The sequence below is a fragment of the Sciurus vulgaris genome (assembly GCF_902686455.1).
Source record: "Sciurus vulgaris genome assembly, chromosome: 5".
NCBI lineage: Eukaryota > Metazoa > Chordata > Mammalia > Rodentia > Sciuridae > Sciurus > Sciurus vulgaris.
Window position 1 is genome coordinate 62,357,692 of NC_136465.1, and position 19,441 is coordinate 62,377,132.

At 33.0% G+C, this 19,441-nt stretch overlaps 1 protein-coding gene across 5 annotated transcripts in view; it reads right to left on the minus strand.

The window, feature by feature from the left end:
- Positions 1-4,784: 4,784 nt before the first annotated feature.
- Positions 4,785-19,441, minus strand: part of WRN (WRN RecQ like helicase) — a 132,674-nt gene continuing 118,017 nt past the window's right edge. For all 5 annotated transcript variants that reach the window (XM_079140208.1, XM_079140207.1, XM_079140206.1 and 2 more), the window contains 3 exons: positions 15,604-15,800; positions 8,608-8,739; positions 4,785-6,728 (listed from right to left, as the gene is read on the minus strand). In XM_079140208.1, the coding sequence (XP_078996334.1) occupies positions 6,606-6,728; positions 8,608-8,739; positions 15,604-15,800 (452 nt within the window). In that variant the 3' untranslated portion in view covers positions 4,785-6,605. The remainder of the gene's footprint in view (positions 6,729-8,607; positions 8,740-15,603; positions 15,801-19,441) is intronic.

Sequence of the window (19,441 nt, forward strand, 5' to 3'; positions counted from 1 at the left end):
AAAATAAAAAAAAAAAATCTTCAAAATCAGGGCTAACAATCTTCAGTATTTTCTGGTTTTGTACTTCACTGACTCCCCTAAGAGAGTTGACGGTCTATTTAGCTCTAAAGTCATTCCACTGGATCCTTCATGCTGGGGTTTGTTTTGTTTTGGTATATTATAATTATACATAACTGTGGGATTCACTGTGCCATGCTCATACATGCACATCATATAATTTGATCAATCTTATTCCCAAGGCCCTCCCCTTTCCCTTCCTCCCTCCCTTCTCCTCACTTCCTTGCTCTACTCTACAGCAGAGTTAATTCTATGTAACCTACTTGAATGGGAAGAATTCTACATTGTTTTCTTATTTTAAGCCTCCTTAGGGCTTCATCTTTTTTGAAGTCTAATAACTGTCAGGGTGTCTACTGAATCTTTGGCCACGATTCTAGGCTCAAATGACAATGCAGAAGAGAAAACAACATTTCTTGGAGGAGAAAACATAAGAATAGTGTCCTGAAAGATATACCTTGTTTTTTTTTAGAATGAACGTGAGACAAACTTGAGACCTGGGATTGCCGAAAGACCATGCTACACGTGGGCAATCAAATTCAGTCCACCTGTTCTTGTAGCAAATACTGTATAATGTGCAGAGATCGTTTTGTACCAATTACACCTGGTGATCCCTAGGTACAAACAGCCAGAGCCTCTAAAGTACACTCAGATGGCAAAAAGAGTAAGGGGAGGGGAGCTGGGAAGATACAAAAGAGAATTTGGAGATTTAAGAAGTCTATGCCCTCAACTGGGAACATGCTGTTTTCTTTCTATTTTTAACTCAGATTCTATATCCTTTCCAATTAAAAGGAATTTTACATATTCTGTGTCTGTTGGGGGAGGGTCTATCAATCACACAACTGTACTGTTGTGACAAGTGAACACACGAAGTTTAAAATAAAACTACACTCATGGTGTGAAACTAAAAAACTTTTTCACAGCAAAGAAACAATCAAGAACGTGAATAGAGAGCCTACAGAATGGGAGAAAATCTTTGCTACATGAACATCTGATAGACCATTAACCTCCAGGATATATGAAGAACTCAAAAAACAACCAAAACAACCAAATAACCCAATCAAGAAATAGGCAAAGGAACTGAAGAGACACTTCACAGAATACGATCTGTCAAAGTATTTTCAAATACATGGAAAAATGTTCAACATCTCCAGCAATTAAAGAAATGCAGATTAAAACTACACTGAGATTCCATCTCACTTCAGTCAGAATGGTAATTATCAAGAATATAAGTAACAATTAATGTTGGCGGCAGAGGGCACCATGATGGGCGGGGCGGGGCATCTGTGGTCTCTGGGAGCGTTGGATCCTTGGCAGTTTTTACAGAACACTGCTATCTATGGACTTTAACATGGACTTCATTTAAAGAAACCCAGGGACCATTAATGGACAAAACATGAATCAATTTGTATTGTGGCATTCAAATCCTAGCACTTTGGGAGAGCAGCAAGTACCAAGTTTTTGAAGACCATGGCTCACCATAATTATGCATTCAAGAGCTGAGTAACCACATCAAGACTTAGATCCTTTTCAAAAGCTTCAAGTGTCATCTGTATTAAAGCTCTCCATCGAACCCTCTCACAAAAGTGAAAGCTGAAAGGGACCAAACTCCATTAATACACTTTTAAAATATCCCTTCCCCTGAATTAGTTTCCTTGACCATTAGGGTCTTTCATGTTGCTTATGTTCCTTTAGACAAGACCCAATAAAATGGTGCATTCCAAAAAATATGTTCTATGCCCATAGGTTTTTCTTGGTAGGAAAGCACAAACTTGGCATGGAAAGTTTGGAATTAGGTCCTTTATTGTAGCCTACACAAAGCTGAATCAAGAATGTAAAAATGAGAATTAAATGTTAAAAATATTAGAGGTTAGTAGAGCATGTGTTTTGCATGAGCAAGACCTGGGTTCAATCCCCAGCATCAAAAAAACAAAAATAAAACAAAAACCTCTCATATATTTATGAGGTTATATTATATTCTGTGTTTTAGAGAAAAGAGGCACAACATGAAATTCAATGGTTTTTATTCTATCTCTGCCTCTACCTCTTACTAGTTATATGATAATTGGGAAAGTCATTTAGCTGACAACTTCATTATCTGTAAAATGAACCTGGTATTTTCCCTGCCTACCTCACAGGGTTGTTGTGAGGTTCAAATGAAATAATGTAATTAAAAAGACAATAAAATGTGCAGTACAGATGTAGGGATATTTTATATAGTTGCAAATCATTCTCTCTGCACTTTGGCCTGGGAAGGTAGATGATTTAAACACAAGTTGAAAGCATGTACCATATCCAAGCTGGACACATGGAAACAAGTCTACATTAATATTTTTTCCCCTGAGTACTTGGAATACTATTGTGGGCCAATTCTAAGAAGGAGGAAGACTATAAATTTCCCTCAAATTATAAATTGGCATTGATGATGTTCTAAAGTAATTAAGCTTTATATTAGTGATTTACAATATCCTTTGTACTAAATTGTGACCAGCATTTTTTTTAATGAAAGAACAGAGTAGAATATTTCACAATGCCACCCACACAGGAAGAGTAAACATTGTTTTAGTTATATGAATGTTTGAATGTGTGTATAGTTGGTTATTAAATAAAATCATTTTTTTCTTGTGAGTTGCAAAAAAATAAATAAATAAATAAATGTTGGCAAGAATGTGGGGGGAAAAGGTACACTCATACATTGCTGGTGGGACTGCAAATTGGTGCAACCACTCTGGAAAGCAGTGGGGAAGATTCCTCAGAAAACCTGGAATGGAACCACCATTTGACCCATATATCCACTCGAGCATATACCCACAGGACTTAAAATCAGCATACTACAGTGATGCAGCCACATGAATATTTATAGCAGTTCAATTCACAATAGCTAAGCTATGAAACCAACCTAGATGCCCTTCAACAGATGAATGGATAAAGAAACGGTGGTACATATACACAATGGAAGATTATTCAGCCCTAAGGAAAAATGAAATTATGGCATTTGCCAGTAAATGAATGAAACTGGAGACTATCAGGCTAAGTGAAATAAGTCAATCCCAAAAAACCAAAGGCCCAATGTTCTCTCTGATATGTGGTGGTGGGGGTGGGGAAATAGATGTTCACTGGATTAGATAAAGAGGAATGAAGGGAAGGAGAGGGGATGGTAATAGGAAAGACAATAGAATAAATTGGACATAACGTTCCTATGTTCACATATGAATACATGACCAGTACATCATATATAACCACAAAAATGGGAAGTTATACTCCATGTACGTATGATACGTCAAAATACCTTCTATTGTCAGGTATAACTGAAAACAACAAATAAAAAATTTTAAAAAGCAATCCTCCTTCAAACAGGTTTAATATAAATAAAGAGAAATTAATGTTCTACTTATCTGAAGTATTCAAAAGTAGGTAAATGTCAGGAAAGATATGAACTAGTAGCTCAGCAATATCACCAATAACCTAATTTCTTTCCATGTTTCTGAACTGCCTACCTCAGTGCCAGCCTTACCAAAGGATGATTTTTCATGGTCTTAAAACGGCCTCAAAACTTCCTCCTCAGTAGTATCAGGGGAAAAGAGAACACATTTGCTCCAGCATTTTGACACAGAATACTGAGATTCACTCTAATTATGACAGCTCAGGCCATGAACCTACCCCAGATTCAAATGATGATGTCAGCAACTGGCTTAGATAGGGCCACAGGTGCCAATCCAAAATCCAGGTTGGAATGATCCTCCTTAGAATCAACCCAGACAAAAAAACAGAACCACAGGAAATGAGAAAAAAGAAGTTACACTGCAAAGGTATAAAGTCTAACAAAGAAAAAAAAAAAAAGTGCTCTCTCTTTGGGTAGGTATTTGACACCAGACTATACCTATTTTGTTTCAAGAATGCTCAAAACACTGCTGTTTAAAATAGCAGAAAAATTAGAAGTAACTTCAGAGTCCAACAGTAAGAAGTCAGTTAAATAATTCATTGTGTACACATATAATAAAATACTATATCAGCAGTTTTCTCTCTCTGACATCAAAGTATCCCTTTAAAGTCTTAAAATGTATTGAAGATCCCAAAGAGCTTTATTTTTTTCTTTTTAAAAAAAATTTTAAGATGTTGATAGACCTTTATTTTATTCATTTATTTATATGCAGTGCTGAGAATTGAACCCAGTGCCTCACATGTGCTAGGCAATCACTCTACCACTGAGTCACAAAACCCTAGTCCCCAAAGAGCTTTTATTAATGTGGTTTATAGCTATCATTACCATTTAAGAAGTCAAACTTAGGAATATTTTAAAATATTTGTTAATTTGTTTAAAAATATTATATCATTACATGCTAACATAAATATGATTTTTAAAAATATGAATGGCATTCATTTCTGCAAATCTTATTGCATAGCTTAACAGAAGTGTCTGAATTCTCAGATCTGCTTCTGCATTTAATCTATTTTGACATGCTGTTTTGGCAAACTGAACTTCACACAGGTATACAGATGGAAAATAGAGGAACATTTTACTAGCTTTTTCAGGTAATGGTGGACAGTTTTTGAAATTATAACAAAACTGGACAAGTGGTACTTTCTTTCAGATAGTTGCAGTGTATAACCTGAAACTTTTTCATCCTTTGTTATATTAAAATCCATCAGTCTATCTTCCACTTCCAACATGCATAATTATATAACATCATGTATTAATCATCCAGAAAATACTGATTGAGTTATGCAAATCTTTTAAACATATATAAAATCTTTAATATCAGAATCAAATTTTAAAACTATTATCCATCTCATTAGATAAGTCTTTAAGGCAGGTGACAAGTTCTTGGTAAAGGATACAAGTTTTCCAAAATTATAAATTTTACTAGGAATTTCAAATTTTATCATTGGTAACAAATCTCTTGGTTATTTTCCTTGAAGCAAGAAGCTGACATCATTCAATCTTGAGAAACTGTTGCTGAATAACCAAGTTTTCTGTCATTTTATTATTTTTTTTTTGGTAAAAATTATATTCCATGAAACATACTTTGCCAAGTCAATTCACAACTCAAACAATCAAACAAAATCAAATTCCTGGAGATGACCATCATACTTTGACATGAAGCAAGAATGTTTTATGTGTACTTGCCACTTCATCACACAGATTGCAAAGGCATAGAAATGTAGAAGTAACTAGAAAACTATGAATGACATATTTAATAGGTGGTCCCTTCTGGCAATGAGATGTGAGAAAATGATAACATAGAGAACATTTAATTTTTAAGTAGAGTGTTTTACAATTAAAATTCATTCATGTATTATTTATATAACCAATTAAGGAAAGGAGTAAATATGAGAAGGTATAGCAAGATACACAAAGGGGGTTAACTATGATTATCTATTAGTAGAACTAAGGGTGATTTTTATTGTCTTCTTTTTTCTACTATCTGGATTTTCTAATTCTTTTATAATACACATATATTTCTTCTTTATTAACAATGGCTATTTTTATTAACAAAAAAGTCAATCAGCTAGGTATGATGATACATGCCTGTAATCCCATCTCTCAGGAGGCTGAGGCAGAAGGATAAAGGCCAGCCTGGGCAACTTAGTGAGACCTCATTTTAAAATAAAAAATAAAAAGGTCTAGGGATGAAGCTCGATGGTTGAATGCCCCTAGGTTCAATCCCTAGTACTGGGGGGATGGGAGGCAATCAAGGTTCTGGCATGTATTTATAAATTGTATGATGAATTGTTTAAAGTTATATAATCATGGTTTACCAAACTGTCAGAGTATGAGCTTCAAATATTCATTTGTACTATATAAGAGATATTAAAATCCAATGCTGACATTCTCAGATAAAAAAAGGTACCTGGAGTATTAAGTAAATGCAAGTTATATATGTATATATCTTTATAATAATCAATATGAAGGAATTCTTTTATTATTTGAAAAATAACAGAAACTAGAAAATACAAAGTGCATAGCTTCCTAATGCAACTAGATTCTTTTTTTCTTTTTTCTTTTTTTATTTCAAAATATCATTTCATTTTCACTGGTCTGGTCAACTAATACCATCTATAATGCACACAAAAGCTTCCATGAAAGGTAATAAAGACAATTTATGAAATAACTATGCTTCCTTACACTTGCAAGACAGATTTTTGGTAAAATAAGAATATTTTATATCACCTAATCACTATACAACTATTAATCTGTTCTACATATTAAATCATCACACATTACATTTTCCAAAGATATTATTATAAAAAAAAAGAAATTAAAAAACAGGACAGCAACACAGTTTCCAAAAGCAATCTTAAAAGAAAATCTAATTTAATATTCTATTTTATAATATAGTCACTTAAATTCTCAGAAGACCCAAATACTTTATCTGAACTGTGGAAATTTAAGATGCCAGTCCTTCAATATACAGGTGAGTTTGACTTTGGGATTAGAATAATTTTTAAGCTAAACTATTACTCCTCATTCTTTTTCAAAAATAAAATATAGCTCTCTCCTCTTATAATAATATAATAAGTCATAAAAAGTCATTCTAATAATTGCCAATTTAACTAAAAAGACCTTCCTTTTTTGTTTTGGTCATTGTTTTGTTGCTGGTGGCAGCCAATGTTTCACTTCTTTTGGCAAACCACTCAGGTAGTTTTCTCTTTGAGGTTCCTGATGATGAAGTCTACAGGAAACAAAGAAAAAATATCATTTGCAAAAAAAGTAACACAGGTTCCTGAATATACAACCACCTTTCCTCCCCACACAAAACCAAACCAAACCAAATAGTATTCATTTCTGGGTCAAAAAGCTAATTAAAAAAGAGAAGAAATCATTATCATTTCTTTAGGCAATTACTTGTTATCTGTTCTTAGACACTAATTTGGTAAAGGAAGAAATTGGACATTATTTTACTCTCATGGTGAATTTGCTTTGGGTTGACCAAAATGATGAATTCAATTTTCTGAGAAAGGTATACAGTCATATACGCACACACACAGAATTATACATTAGGCATTTGAAAAAGAACATAACTTCTAATGTCCACAATGGCAGATAAACTAGAAGAGTAGTCCACTTATTATCAGCACCTTGAAGAGTGATCAAGACATAGCAGACACTCAGACAACAGTCAATGAATAAACGAAAAAAAATCTTTTTTAAAATCAGAGTCCATTGAGACTCTACTGACAACTACATATCCCCTTCCCAGTAGCGGGGAGATAAATGAACAAAAGTGCAACATTGCACACAATTTTAGAAACTCAAGCACTAAAAAGCCTCTTCACTACTGGTTAAAAGTCCCTGGAAAAAAAAGAACACATACTATCTGCACATGAAAAAAAAAATTTAAATAGGCAAGAATTCCCTAAATCTATAATAGCATAAATCTGAGCATTTATTTTGAATACTAGATCTTCAGAATAACACGACAGAGAAATCATTCTAACATGAGTATGACTTGGAATCAAGCACAGTTAACTTAGTTATTGGTACTATTTAAAGGCTTTAACAGAAGGTGGCTTCATCCAAGTTACAATCTGTTAGCCTAAGGTACAGCTATAACATAATTTATTTTTAAAACTGATGGCTTTATTTATGTATTATTTATCAACTGCTGGCTATGTTTTATTGTTTGTTATGTTTAAAAATGGATTAAAATATTTAAGGATAAGAAAAAAAGCAAAAGATCATGGGTAATACACTCTGAAACTTTATATTTTAAAAAAGTTGTTAGTGCCATCCTGTATCCCCGCTACTGAGGAAGCTGAGAAAGAAGAATCAAAAATTCAATGTCAGCTTGGGCAATTTAGTGAGAACCTATCTCAAAATAAAAATTAAAAAGGACTGAGGGTGTGGTTAAGTGGTAGAGCATCCCTAGGTTCAATCCTCAGTACTGTTAAAAAAAAAAATTGTCCTAAGAACTAGGTTTAAATTCCAATCGAGCCACCTGCAATATGTATGACCTCATGCAAGTTATTTAAATCTCTATTTCTTCCACAGAAAGTGGGAATGATAGTATATAGCATCACTGAAGTATTTGAGTTAAATGAAATGAAATATCAAAACACACCTTGACTTATTCTTGACACTCACCAATATAATTGTTTTCCTACAATATTTCTATAGCATTTGTCGATAATCTTATTTCACTGAGAAAAGGGGGGGAAATACATACTTATATTCTGTGTCTTTTGTGTTTCAACAATAATTATCTGAAGAGACCTTAATTATGAGGGCTAAGTCACTTATTAGAAATATTGCCCTCCAGTGTCAATTTCCTTTATCAGTGGAACAATGAAACTCCTCGTCACCATAAAAAGGAATTTTATGAGGCTATTTACCTCTATTTGATATTACTAATTCTATCACCATACTATTGCCATTAAGTTGTAATAGAAAACATAAGCTCATTTGCTGATTATGTACACACACATATATAAGCAAAGAGAAATAAGTCATATTCACATCTAATTTCATATATAACTAAGAAAAAGCTAAACATATTAGTTATCAAGCCTGGTATATTTGTCATGAAAACAAGTTTCAAAAATCGATTTTACCTGTGAATGAAAATCTAAGAATAAATGTTCTTTTTCTGGGTGGTTGGATTGCTGACTCCAAGAAGTTAGTCTTAGGGGATTTCCGTGATCTCTGTCTTTCATTGGAAAATTGCCAGAATGTGTTCCAACAACCTTTAAAATTTTTATGAAATGTAAAATAGTTATGACATGTGTTGTTCACTTAGTTAAAAAAAAAAAAAACACAAAAGCCTATGCCTAAAAAAGAACAGTAGTACCACAGTCATACCAAAACCAGATAAGGACACACCAATGAAAGACCATAATCGCTGATGAACTTGGATACAAAAATATTTAATAAAATATTAGAAAATTATATTCAACAACATATTAAGCAGATTGTTCAAATTGTTAAAAAGACTGTTCAAGATTGTACCAAGTTAGTTTTACCGCAGGCATGCAAGGAAAGTTTAACATACACAAATCAATAAAGATAATTCATCACATAAACAGAATTAAGGACAAAAAACGGTCATCACAATAGATCCAGAGAAAGCCTTTGACAAAATTCAGCACCTATTCATGATAAAATCACCGAAGAAACTAGGGATAAAAGGAACTATTTCTACATCATAAAGGCTATTTACAGAAAACCCAAAGCCAATATCATAGTGAATGGGGGAAAAGTGAAAGTATTTCCTTTAAAATCGGGAATAAGATGTCCACTCCTACCACTCCTATTTAATATAGTATCTGAAATTCTAGCCAGAGTAATTAGGCAAGAGAAGGAAGTAAAAGGGATAAAAATAGGAAAGGAAGAAGTCAAATTATCATTATTTGCAGATGATATATGATCTATACATACAAGATCCAAAAAGCTCCACCAAAAGACTGCTAGAGTTAATAAACAAATTCAGCAAAGTAGCAGGTTACAAAGTCAACACACAAAAATCAACAGCTTTCTTACATAACAATACAAGTCTGCTGAGAAAGAAATCAGGAAAATAATCTCACTCACAATAGCCTCAAAAAAAAAAAAAATGGGTGCTGTGGATAAAGTAATAAAGAAAGCTTGCTTCTCACCTTCAAGAGGCTTATAATCTTCAGTATCCGCCTGAGATGCTTATAAGCAAGCATGCAAATACATTTTATAAATGTGTTTTATGAAATATAAAGTTTCTGGTTATTAAATACACATCTGAATTTTAAAAAATAAATAAATACTTAGGAATAAATATAATCAAAGAGGTGAATGACCTCTCTATAGTAAACGCTGCAGAACACTCAAGAAAGCAACTGAAGAAGACAAAAGATGAAAAGAGTTCCATGTTCATAGGTAGGCAGATTTAATATTGTTAAAATGGCCATAATACCAAAAGCAATATACAGAGATTCAATGCAGTCCCTATCAAAATACCAATAACATTCTTCACAGAACTAGAAAACACAGTCCTAAAATTCATTTGGGAGAATAAAAGACCCAGATGAGTCAAAGCAATTTTAAATCAAATAAAAGCAATGCTGGAGGCATCACAATAGCTGACTTCAAATTATACCACAGATACATTTTAAAAAAAAATTCTTGTTGCTGGCATAAAAGCAAGACACGAAGACCAATGGAATAGAAAACAGAGACAAATCCACAAAAATGTAGTCATTTGATCCTTGACAAAAGTGTCAAAAACATACATTGGAAATAAGATAGGTTTTTTTAACATACGGTACTGGGACAACTGGATATCCACTTTCACCTTGCACACACACAAACACACACACATACACAAATAAACAACTAAAAGTGGATCGAAGATCTAGGAATGAGATCAGAAACTATACAACTTCTGGAAGAAAACATAGGGTCAACACTCCAACATTTAGGCACAGGCAATGACTTTCTTGAAAGGACCCCTAAAGCTCAGGAAATGCTGCCAAGAGCTAATAAGCAGGATGGCATCAAATTAAAAAAATTCTGCACAGCAAAGGAAACAATTAAGAAGGTGAAAAGGGAACCTAAATAATGAGAGAAAAATCTTTGCTATCTACTCTTATGACAAAGGACTAAATATCCATAATACATAAAGAATTCAAAAGACTTGACACCTAAAAAACAAATAATCAAATTAATAAATGGGCAAGTGAACTAAACAGACACTTCTCAAAAGAAGAAATACAAATGGCCAAGAAATACATGAAAATTTGTTCAACATCATTAGCAATTAGGGAAATGCAAGTGAAAGCTACACTGAAATCTCATTTCGCTCCAGCAGTCAGCAAGAGTACTAACAATAATTAATACTGGAGAGGATGTGGAGAAAAAGGAAAACTTATGCTGTCAGTGAGACTAAATTAGTGTAACCACTATAGAAATCAGTATGGAGGTCCCTCAAAAGACTAAAAATGAAAACACCATATGACCCAGTTATACCACCCTTGGAATTTATCCTCAGGAATTAAAGTCATCATACTATAGTCATACATGCATACCCATGTTTATAGCAGCACAATTTACAATTGTCAAACTATGGAACCAGACTAAGTGTACATCACAGATGAATAGATAAATAAAATAAATATAATTCAGCCACAAGGAAGAATGAAATTATGTCATTTGCAGGAAAACAGATGGAACTTGAGAACATAATGTTAAATGAAATAAGCCAAATTCAGATTAAGGGTCATATGCTTTCTTTCATGTGGAAGTTAGAGAGGAAAAAGAAAAAAAAAAAAGGTGTAGGGGGTATCTTATGAAAATCAAAGGGAGATCAGTAGAGGAGAGGAAAGGGAACAGGAGGAGGAAGGAAGGGAAGGAAAGGGAAATGCTGGGGAATGATTCTGGCTAAATTATATTGTTTTATCATGTGCATGTATGAATATGTAACAACAAATTCCAACATTATGTACAACTACAATGCACCAATAAAAAACCATGGGAGGGGCTGGGGAGATAGCTCAGTTGGTAGAGTGCTTGCCTCATAAGCACAAGGCCCTGGAATCCCCAGCACCAAAAAAAAAAAAGGGGGGGGCGGTGGGGAAGCAGGGCTTAAGTAGTCAAGAAAAATAAGAAGGAAAAAAAAAGTGATAAAGAAAGAAAAGGTACTGGAAAGATGGCAGCATGCAGCAGCATAGTTTTTTAATATTTCTAAATCCCAGTATTAAAGTAGATAGCAAAACCAAAATCCATCTTTTTCTTTTTGAGTTCAACTTTTCTGTTATGGTCATTTTTATTTTTACTGAAAATGAAAACAAAAAATGTTATGAATTATATATTAAACCACAAGCAGTTTGACTTCATATTATGAAGGGCATTTAAGGGGATGGGAAAAGTTCATCTTTTACATTTATAAGGAAATTAGCTTGGAGGTATCCTAGGGAAAACCAAACTATTAAGAAGACAGACCACCCACAGCCATTAAGACCAACAGAGCCATTGAGTGTGGTGATGCATACCTGTAATTCTAGCAACTCAGTCTGAGGCAGGAGGATTACAAATTCAAGCCCAGCCTCAGCAAATTAACAAGGCTCTGTCTCAAAATTTTTAAAAAGGGTGGTCTGGGGATGAGGCTCATGGTTAAGCACACCTATGTTCAATCCTCTCAGTACAATAATAATAACAACAATTTTTTTTTTTTTTTTAAGACCAGCATGATAAACACCTGTATGAGAAAAAGCAGCAGCAAGTAGTGAGGTGTCTGTAAACAGGAGAACCCCAAAACAATCCACTGGGATTACACAGTATGCCTGTAATCGCAGCAGTTTGGGAAGCTGAGGCAGGAGGATGGTGAGTTCAAAGCCAGCCTCAGCAACTGAGTGAGACCCTGTCTCAAAAAACAAAACTAAACATAAAAAGAGCTGGGGATGTGGCTCAGTGGTTAAGCACCCTTGGGTTGGTTCAATCCTTGGTACCAAAAACAAAAACAAACACAGTCCACCAGTACACACTAGAAAGTGTGACAGAAATGACAGAGTAATATAAGGACAGCTTCTGAAAATGGAAGGGCTTCTGTCTAACCCAATTAGTAAGTGAGTGTGAAGAGTTTCCACTGGTGTTTGAAGTAGCTAGACCTTTGATGAATTCTGTGACTACCCAAAGCTTTCTTCCAGGAGAAGGCCCCACACTCAGAAAAAACTGCTAGAGTTATCAAAATTGAGCAGGATGTGTACAACTGAAACAAACGGAAAAGAAAGCCCTATATATCTCAAATTTTGAATATTAAAACAACATTAGAATTATGTGAAATTGGAAAAGGTATGCTGACACATGCCTTCTTTTAAAGTGCAGGGAAACTAATTTCACATTAAAATGAGCACAGAAAAGAATCAAGGTCACATCTCAGACATCAGACCTGCGTAGACTCAGAATAAAACAGTAACCTTTGAAAATGAGCTGAAAAACATTAAGAATATTATTCAAGACATGAAAAACATCATAAACCAAAATCAGAAAACTCAAAATTGAAGGGAAAATTTCAGAAAAAAGAATGAAAGAAAAAAAGAGAAAGAATTTAAGTGAATATTAAATTAAGCAGAAAACAATAATAAACACAACCTATTATGTCCAAACAGAAATAGTAGAAATAGGTAGAAAAAACTGTAAAGAAAAATAAGTATTCATGAGAAGTAACCAATATTGAAGGAAGGTAAGGCAGATAGAAGTCCCTGAAGAAGAAATACAGAACAATGGAACACATAGTGAAAATATAATTTAAGAAAACTTTCTTAAATTAAACAAAAAAATTTAAAGCCACAATTGAAGAAAACATTCCAGAATAAAAATCTGCATATTCAAGGAACCCACTGTATGCCTATGTATCTCAAATCAAAACTACCATTAACAAGACATAGTCTTCTTCCATTAAACAAAGACTAGATCAAGCTTCTATTTTAATAGCAAATACAATTGACATAATAATTATAACAATGCATCAACTAATAAAAATAATTCGTTATAATGACATTCTTTATCAAAAGCCTCATAATGATAAAATGGGACAGAAGAAGGGGTAAAACCCAGGTCAATAAAGAAGATGAATGTTAACACACAAAAGGCTCTGAAAGGAGGCCTCCAATAAAGCACCTGTCCATACAAGGAGGCTGACAAAAGATGCCTTGATAGCTCGCTCACCAAATAATGTACTCCACTTCATGCCTCAATACTCTTATTCCCCTAAGTGGGGAAAAAGGGGGCTTAATTAGGCATATCTTTAGAATCCAGTAAAATTAGTATGACTTCCTCTCACCCATCTCCCAAAATCTCTCCCCATTCTCTTGTTGGCATCTGTTGCTATTTCAGTGGAAAAAGTAAAAATGCTAATGTGTGGTTAGAATGATATTTTACTATAAAGGTAAAAGTAACAAGGGAAAATGAGTTATATCTTCTTCTGTATTGACAAGTAGAAGTTGGGAAAAAAATAAGAGGGTCTTAAGCACCTAATAAATGAACAAATGAAAGGCTGGGCACAGGGCTGCGGTTGTAGCTTAGTGGTAGAGCACCTGGGTTCAATTCTTGGCACCACATATAAATAAATTACTAAAATAAAGGTCCATCAGCCTCTGCCCCTCTCTCTCTCTCTCTCTCTGTCTCTCTCTCTCTCTCTCTCTCTCTCCATATATATATATATATATATATATATATAAAAGCTGGGCACAGAAGATAAATTTTATTAATTCTGCCCAAAATATATTTACTTCTATGTCCATTTTAGAACTATTCAATTATTTTATTTATTTATTCATTCATTCATTCATTTGCAGTGCTGGGGATTGAACCCAGGGTCTTGTGCATGATAGGCAAACCCTCTACCATTGAACCACATACCCAGCTCTCAATTATTTAAAAAATGTAAAGATTTCCAATTAATTAAATCTCATTAGGTTATCTAGGACATGACTATATACAAACCTAAGTACAGAATTTCAAAAGACCAGATACCTTATTTTTAAGGTATTGAGCAAAGTAGGTGTTTGTATGAAATCCTATATAGATTACCTTAGAACTAAAATGTAGTCCCTAATCTTGTAATGTAAATATTAACAACCTACTATTATACTAAATTTATCATCTAGGAACTAAAGTAAGTTTTTAGTGTATTACTAAATGTTCAACAACTTTTACCATGGACTCATATAATTTTAGATCTGGAAGATACCAAAGGTCAAATTTTATAATTTATACAATCATTAAAGAATCACCTTGTCAAAGAATAACTATTCCCTGATTTTCACCTCATATTAACACATCAAACAACAATTTTCAAAACATTTGATTTTAATATACCATCTAAAATAATACTAAATTTGTAGTATTTCTCTGATCATGCATAAAACACTGTATGGATATGCTCAGAATTGTGAGTATAATTATCCTGGTACCCCATGTATTCAATGTATTCAAACATGATGAATTGACAGAATAATATATTAACAAGCTTGTGGAATATTTATAACAGAATTTGTTTCCATTTTTATTTTCATTAACTGTATAAATTGCCATATGCTTAAATTAATTGACTACAGCACTGAAATAAAAAGGAATTTCCAGGTTGTAAAGTCAATACTGGTACAATTTAAGTGGATACACTACATAATCAACTAAATAGAAGGGAGAACAATGGAGTAAAGGAAGGAGACCAAGGGGGAAGGAGAAACTGACCAAACTTTCCTATGTACATACATGAACATACCAAAGTATGTATATCCATGTATATCCATCATTATGTATATCCATAATTAACTAATTAAAAAAGTATAAGTAAACAGAAGAATGGTCAGTAGAGTTGAGAAAGGGGAATAGGGGAAGGGAGAAGGGGAAGCAATAGGGGAGGGAGAAGAGGCAGGAAAGGTGAAGTACTGGGGACTAAATTGGAGCAAATTATATTTCATGCTTGTATAATTATGTCTAAATGAACACCAATATTATATTTATACTGAATTAATGAAAAAGTACAGATCATTCTAGTATTAGAACATGCAAACTGAACAAACTGATACTTTATGAAAACTCTGCATATAATTAATTAACACCTTAGTATTGGTGCTTACTTCTTCCTTGCTTCTCTTAGAACTTAAACAGCTTTCTTCAGAGTTGGGAAAACATCTCTTTTTGTTGGAATCACATGAAGGCGCGCATAACAGACTGCTATCATGATTGTTTTCAAGAATCTCAATTGCCATGTGGATAAGGTATGTATCAATGTTTTCTGGAACTAACATTCTAATTAGTTTAATTTCATTCATATCTGTAAAAAATGGAAAAAACAGTTTTAAAACAAATTATGCAGAATACTTTAGAAAACCTATGAGCTACATACAGTAGGAAATATTTTGTAGAAAGGAGGAAGGCTACCAAAGAAAAATTACCTCTTTCACATGCTGATAGCCCTACAAAATGGCAATGAAGTAAAAACATGTCCCCCTCAACTCCTGCATTCCCTCAACCCACCTGGCTCCAAGATAGGTCAGTACTTTTGACTTTGAATAAACTAATGTTTCAAACTGCCTTTTGTAGACTTCCCTGAGACTCAAAACAACCATTTAGAGAAAAGTTTCTACGGGAAAATGCTTTGAATTACAAACATCAAATACAAATTAGTATTTCTTAATTTATTCTTAAAATAGGAGCTAATCATACTTGTAATTAAGATTCTAACTATTGAAATAATAAAATGTTAGTATATCAAGTGAATTAAACTGATATTAAAGCTGTGTGTTTTTTTATTGTAGCTACTAGAAAATTTTAAATTGCACAAGTGGCTCATATCATATTTCCATTGAATAGTGCTGCTCTAGAAAACTATAAATTGTCCCACAACCTAATCAATTAATACAACTACAATGTACGGCATTATTCTTCTGTAGGTATTTAAAAATTAAATATGCCCTTAATTTCTTCATGTTATAAATGTAATATTTCCAAACCAATTTTTTTATAATTCATACAATCTTGAACTACCATAGTGTCATATAAGCTAAATGAGTTATTTTAAAAAGAATAAAGAAGATATTTTGAATCAATTAATTTCTAACTTTATGTTTTCTTTTTCATAAAATTAAAATCTATAAATATCTGCTTCTGGTGTTAAACCACTGTTAGTGATTTAAGAAATGCATAAAGTTAATATATTTTTAGGTGTAATTAGAAAATTCACATTTTTAACACATTTAAGAACCTTTTATATGTCTATCTTAAAGTCATCCTTCATTATATATATGAGACTAAGTGACATCTAGCTTTAAGGATCCATCTTATTCCACTCCAACTTTCCATGTAAATAAGAGCTGAATATATCTACTGAAGAATTAAATGATAATACTAGCTGTACTCCTTCCTTTAGTGCTTTTTAGATCATGTTACCCCTACTTTTGTGGCAGGTCCCTCGGAAGCCACCTTTAATTTTCCAGTTACAAGCACATAAAATGCCAGAGAAAGAAATTATTCAAAATATTATCTACACACCTCATTAAATGCCTTGCTTCATTTATTATTAAACATAGTTAGAATCTCAACTCAATAAGTTTACAATTATATAAATATGGAAAATTAAAAAGGAATAGAATTCCTATTAATATTAAGTTATACAGCCAAAATCTATTTAGCAAGTAAGGGTGTATCAAAATAAGATTTGAATATACCAGCACTTTATTTTTAGGTAAAGGCTATGTTACATAAAATCCAGAAAAATTTCTCAATTCAGGATTGTGCCAAATTTAAATTTCAATCAAACTTGTTCATTAAAACACAATTATGTGATAAGGCTACAGTTAAATAAAAGATGAAAATAACATATACTAACATAGTAAGTAGATCTTGATTTCTTATCATTTATAACTCAATGGTGTTTTTTGCAGTATGAAAACAAATAGTATTTATCAAAGAAAAATAAGAATCTAAAAGTAAAGTCTCACATCAATGTTTGGTATCTTACAGACTATAAATATACTTTATCAAAAGAAATAAAAGTCAGACCTCATGGTTATCACAACCTTCTTAACTTTCTCCATTTTGGCTCTGGAAGTAAAGTAGGCCACAAAAATATATTTTTTCATATTATGTATTCAACTTATACACAATGTATTGACAGAAAGCTAAAATATGTTTTTAATAAGTATATCTTAAAATACTCTCATGTTTTTTGCAATTTCAGTTTGATATTATCTCCAAATAGAAATTTATTTAATGCCATACTCTGCATATGGTGTGGTAAAGACAAATGTTTTATTAATATTTTAGTCACTAATGATTACAAAACACTTTTCTCATCTCCCTGATATTTGTTGAAATCACACTGTTCAATTATAAGAATTATTCATGTTTACATATTCTGTTTGATTTGAATATTGTTTAATTTAAAAATCCATCTAACATCAGAAACTGAAATTGCTAAACTCAGCATAAAGGATACTAGATATTGTAGACAGTATTTAAAGACAATAGTGGTTATTAAGTGAAACAAAAGCTAATTTATTTTACTCATCAAGTTAGAAGTTTATAAGCCTGAATCCTATAAGAATTATAAATTGCCTACTTTCTTTTTTTAAGTTAACTGACAGTACAACTTAAACAGGCTATAGTAAAAGAAAACCTTGCTCAGTTATTAACCTTAGATATGGTATTAAAACAATTTTGCACTTTTCTGTCTCTAAAATAGGGTGTAAGCGGGAAAGAGAAAATTTAATGTTTCCAATTTCTTCCAAATATAAAGTATCCAAAACATATGATTTAACACTAAGATTCCATCTCACCCCAATTAGAATGGTGATTATCAAGAATACAAGCAACAATAGGTCTTGGAGAGGATGTGGGGAAAAAGGTACACTCATACATTGCTGGTGGGACTGCAAATTAGTGCAGCCACTCTGGAAAGCAATGTGGAGATTCCTTAGAAAAGTTGAAATGGACCTACCATTTGTCCCAGCTATCCCACTCCTCGGCCTATACCCAAAGGACTTAAAATCAGCATACTACAGAGATACAGCCACATCTCTGTAGCAGGTCAATTCACAATTGCCAGACTATGGAACCAACCTAGATGCCCTTCAATTGATGAATGGATAAAGAAACTGTGGAATATATATACAATGGAATATTACTCAGCTATAAAGAATAATAAAATTATGGCATTTGCAGGCAAATGGATAAAATTGGAGAATATCATGTTAAGTGAGATAAGCCAATCTCAGAAATCCAAAAGACGAATGATCTCACTGATAAGCGGATGATGACAGGTAATTGGGGGGGTGGGAGGGGGGCAAGAATGGAGGAAGGAGGAACTGTATAGAGGGAAAAGAGAGGTGGGAGGGGTGGGGGAGAAGGAAAAAAATAACGGAATGAATCAAACATCATTACTCTATGTAAATGTATGAATATGCAAATGGTATGTTGTTACTCCATGTACAAACAGAAACAACATGTATCCCATTTGTTTACAATAAAAATAAATTTTAAAAATATTATTTAGAAATGAAATTAACAGCAACTCAATTCTTTACCATAGACAAATAAAATAAAATAGATGTTGTTAATATTTGACTGAATAATATAATCTTAAATCTTCCTTTACTATTTCCCCCTGCCAATAGTGAACTGAGATTAGAACATTCCTTTTATGTCATTGAAGAATACTGTCCAAGAATAATAAAATTATTCTCGTTCTCCTTCTCTCTCTCTCTCTCTCCTTTTTTTTTTTTTTTTTTTTTTGTTATCAGGAATTGAACCCAGGGATGCTTAACCACTGAGTCACATCCCCGAGTCACATCCCCAGCCCTTTTTATTTTTTTATCTTGAATCAGGGTCTCACTAAGGGCCTAAGTTGCTGAAGCTGGCTTTGAAGTGGTGATCCTCCTGCCCAAGAACTCTTTAGGATGAACACACACGCAAAAG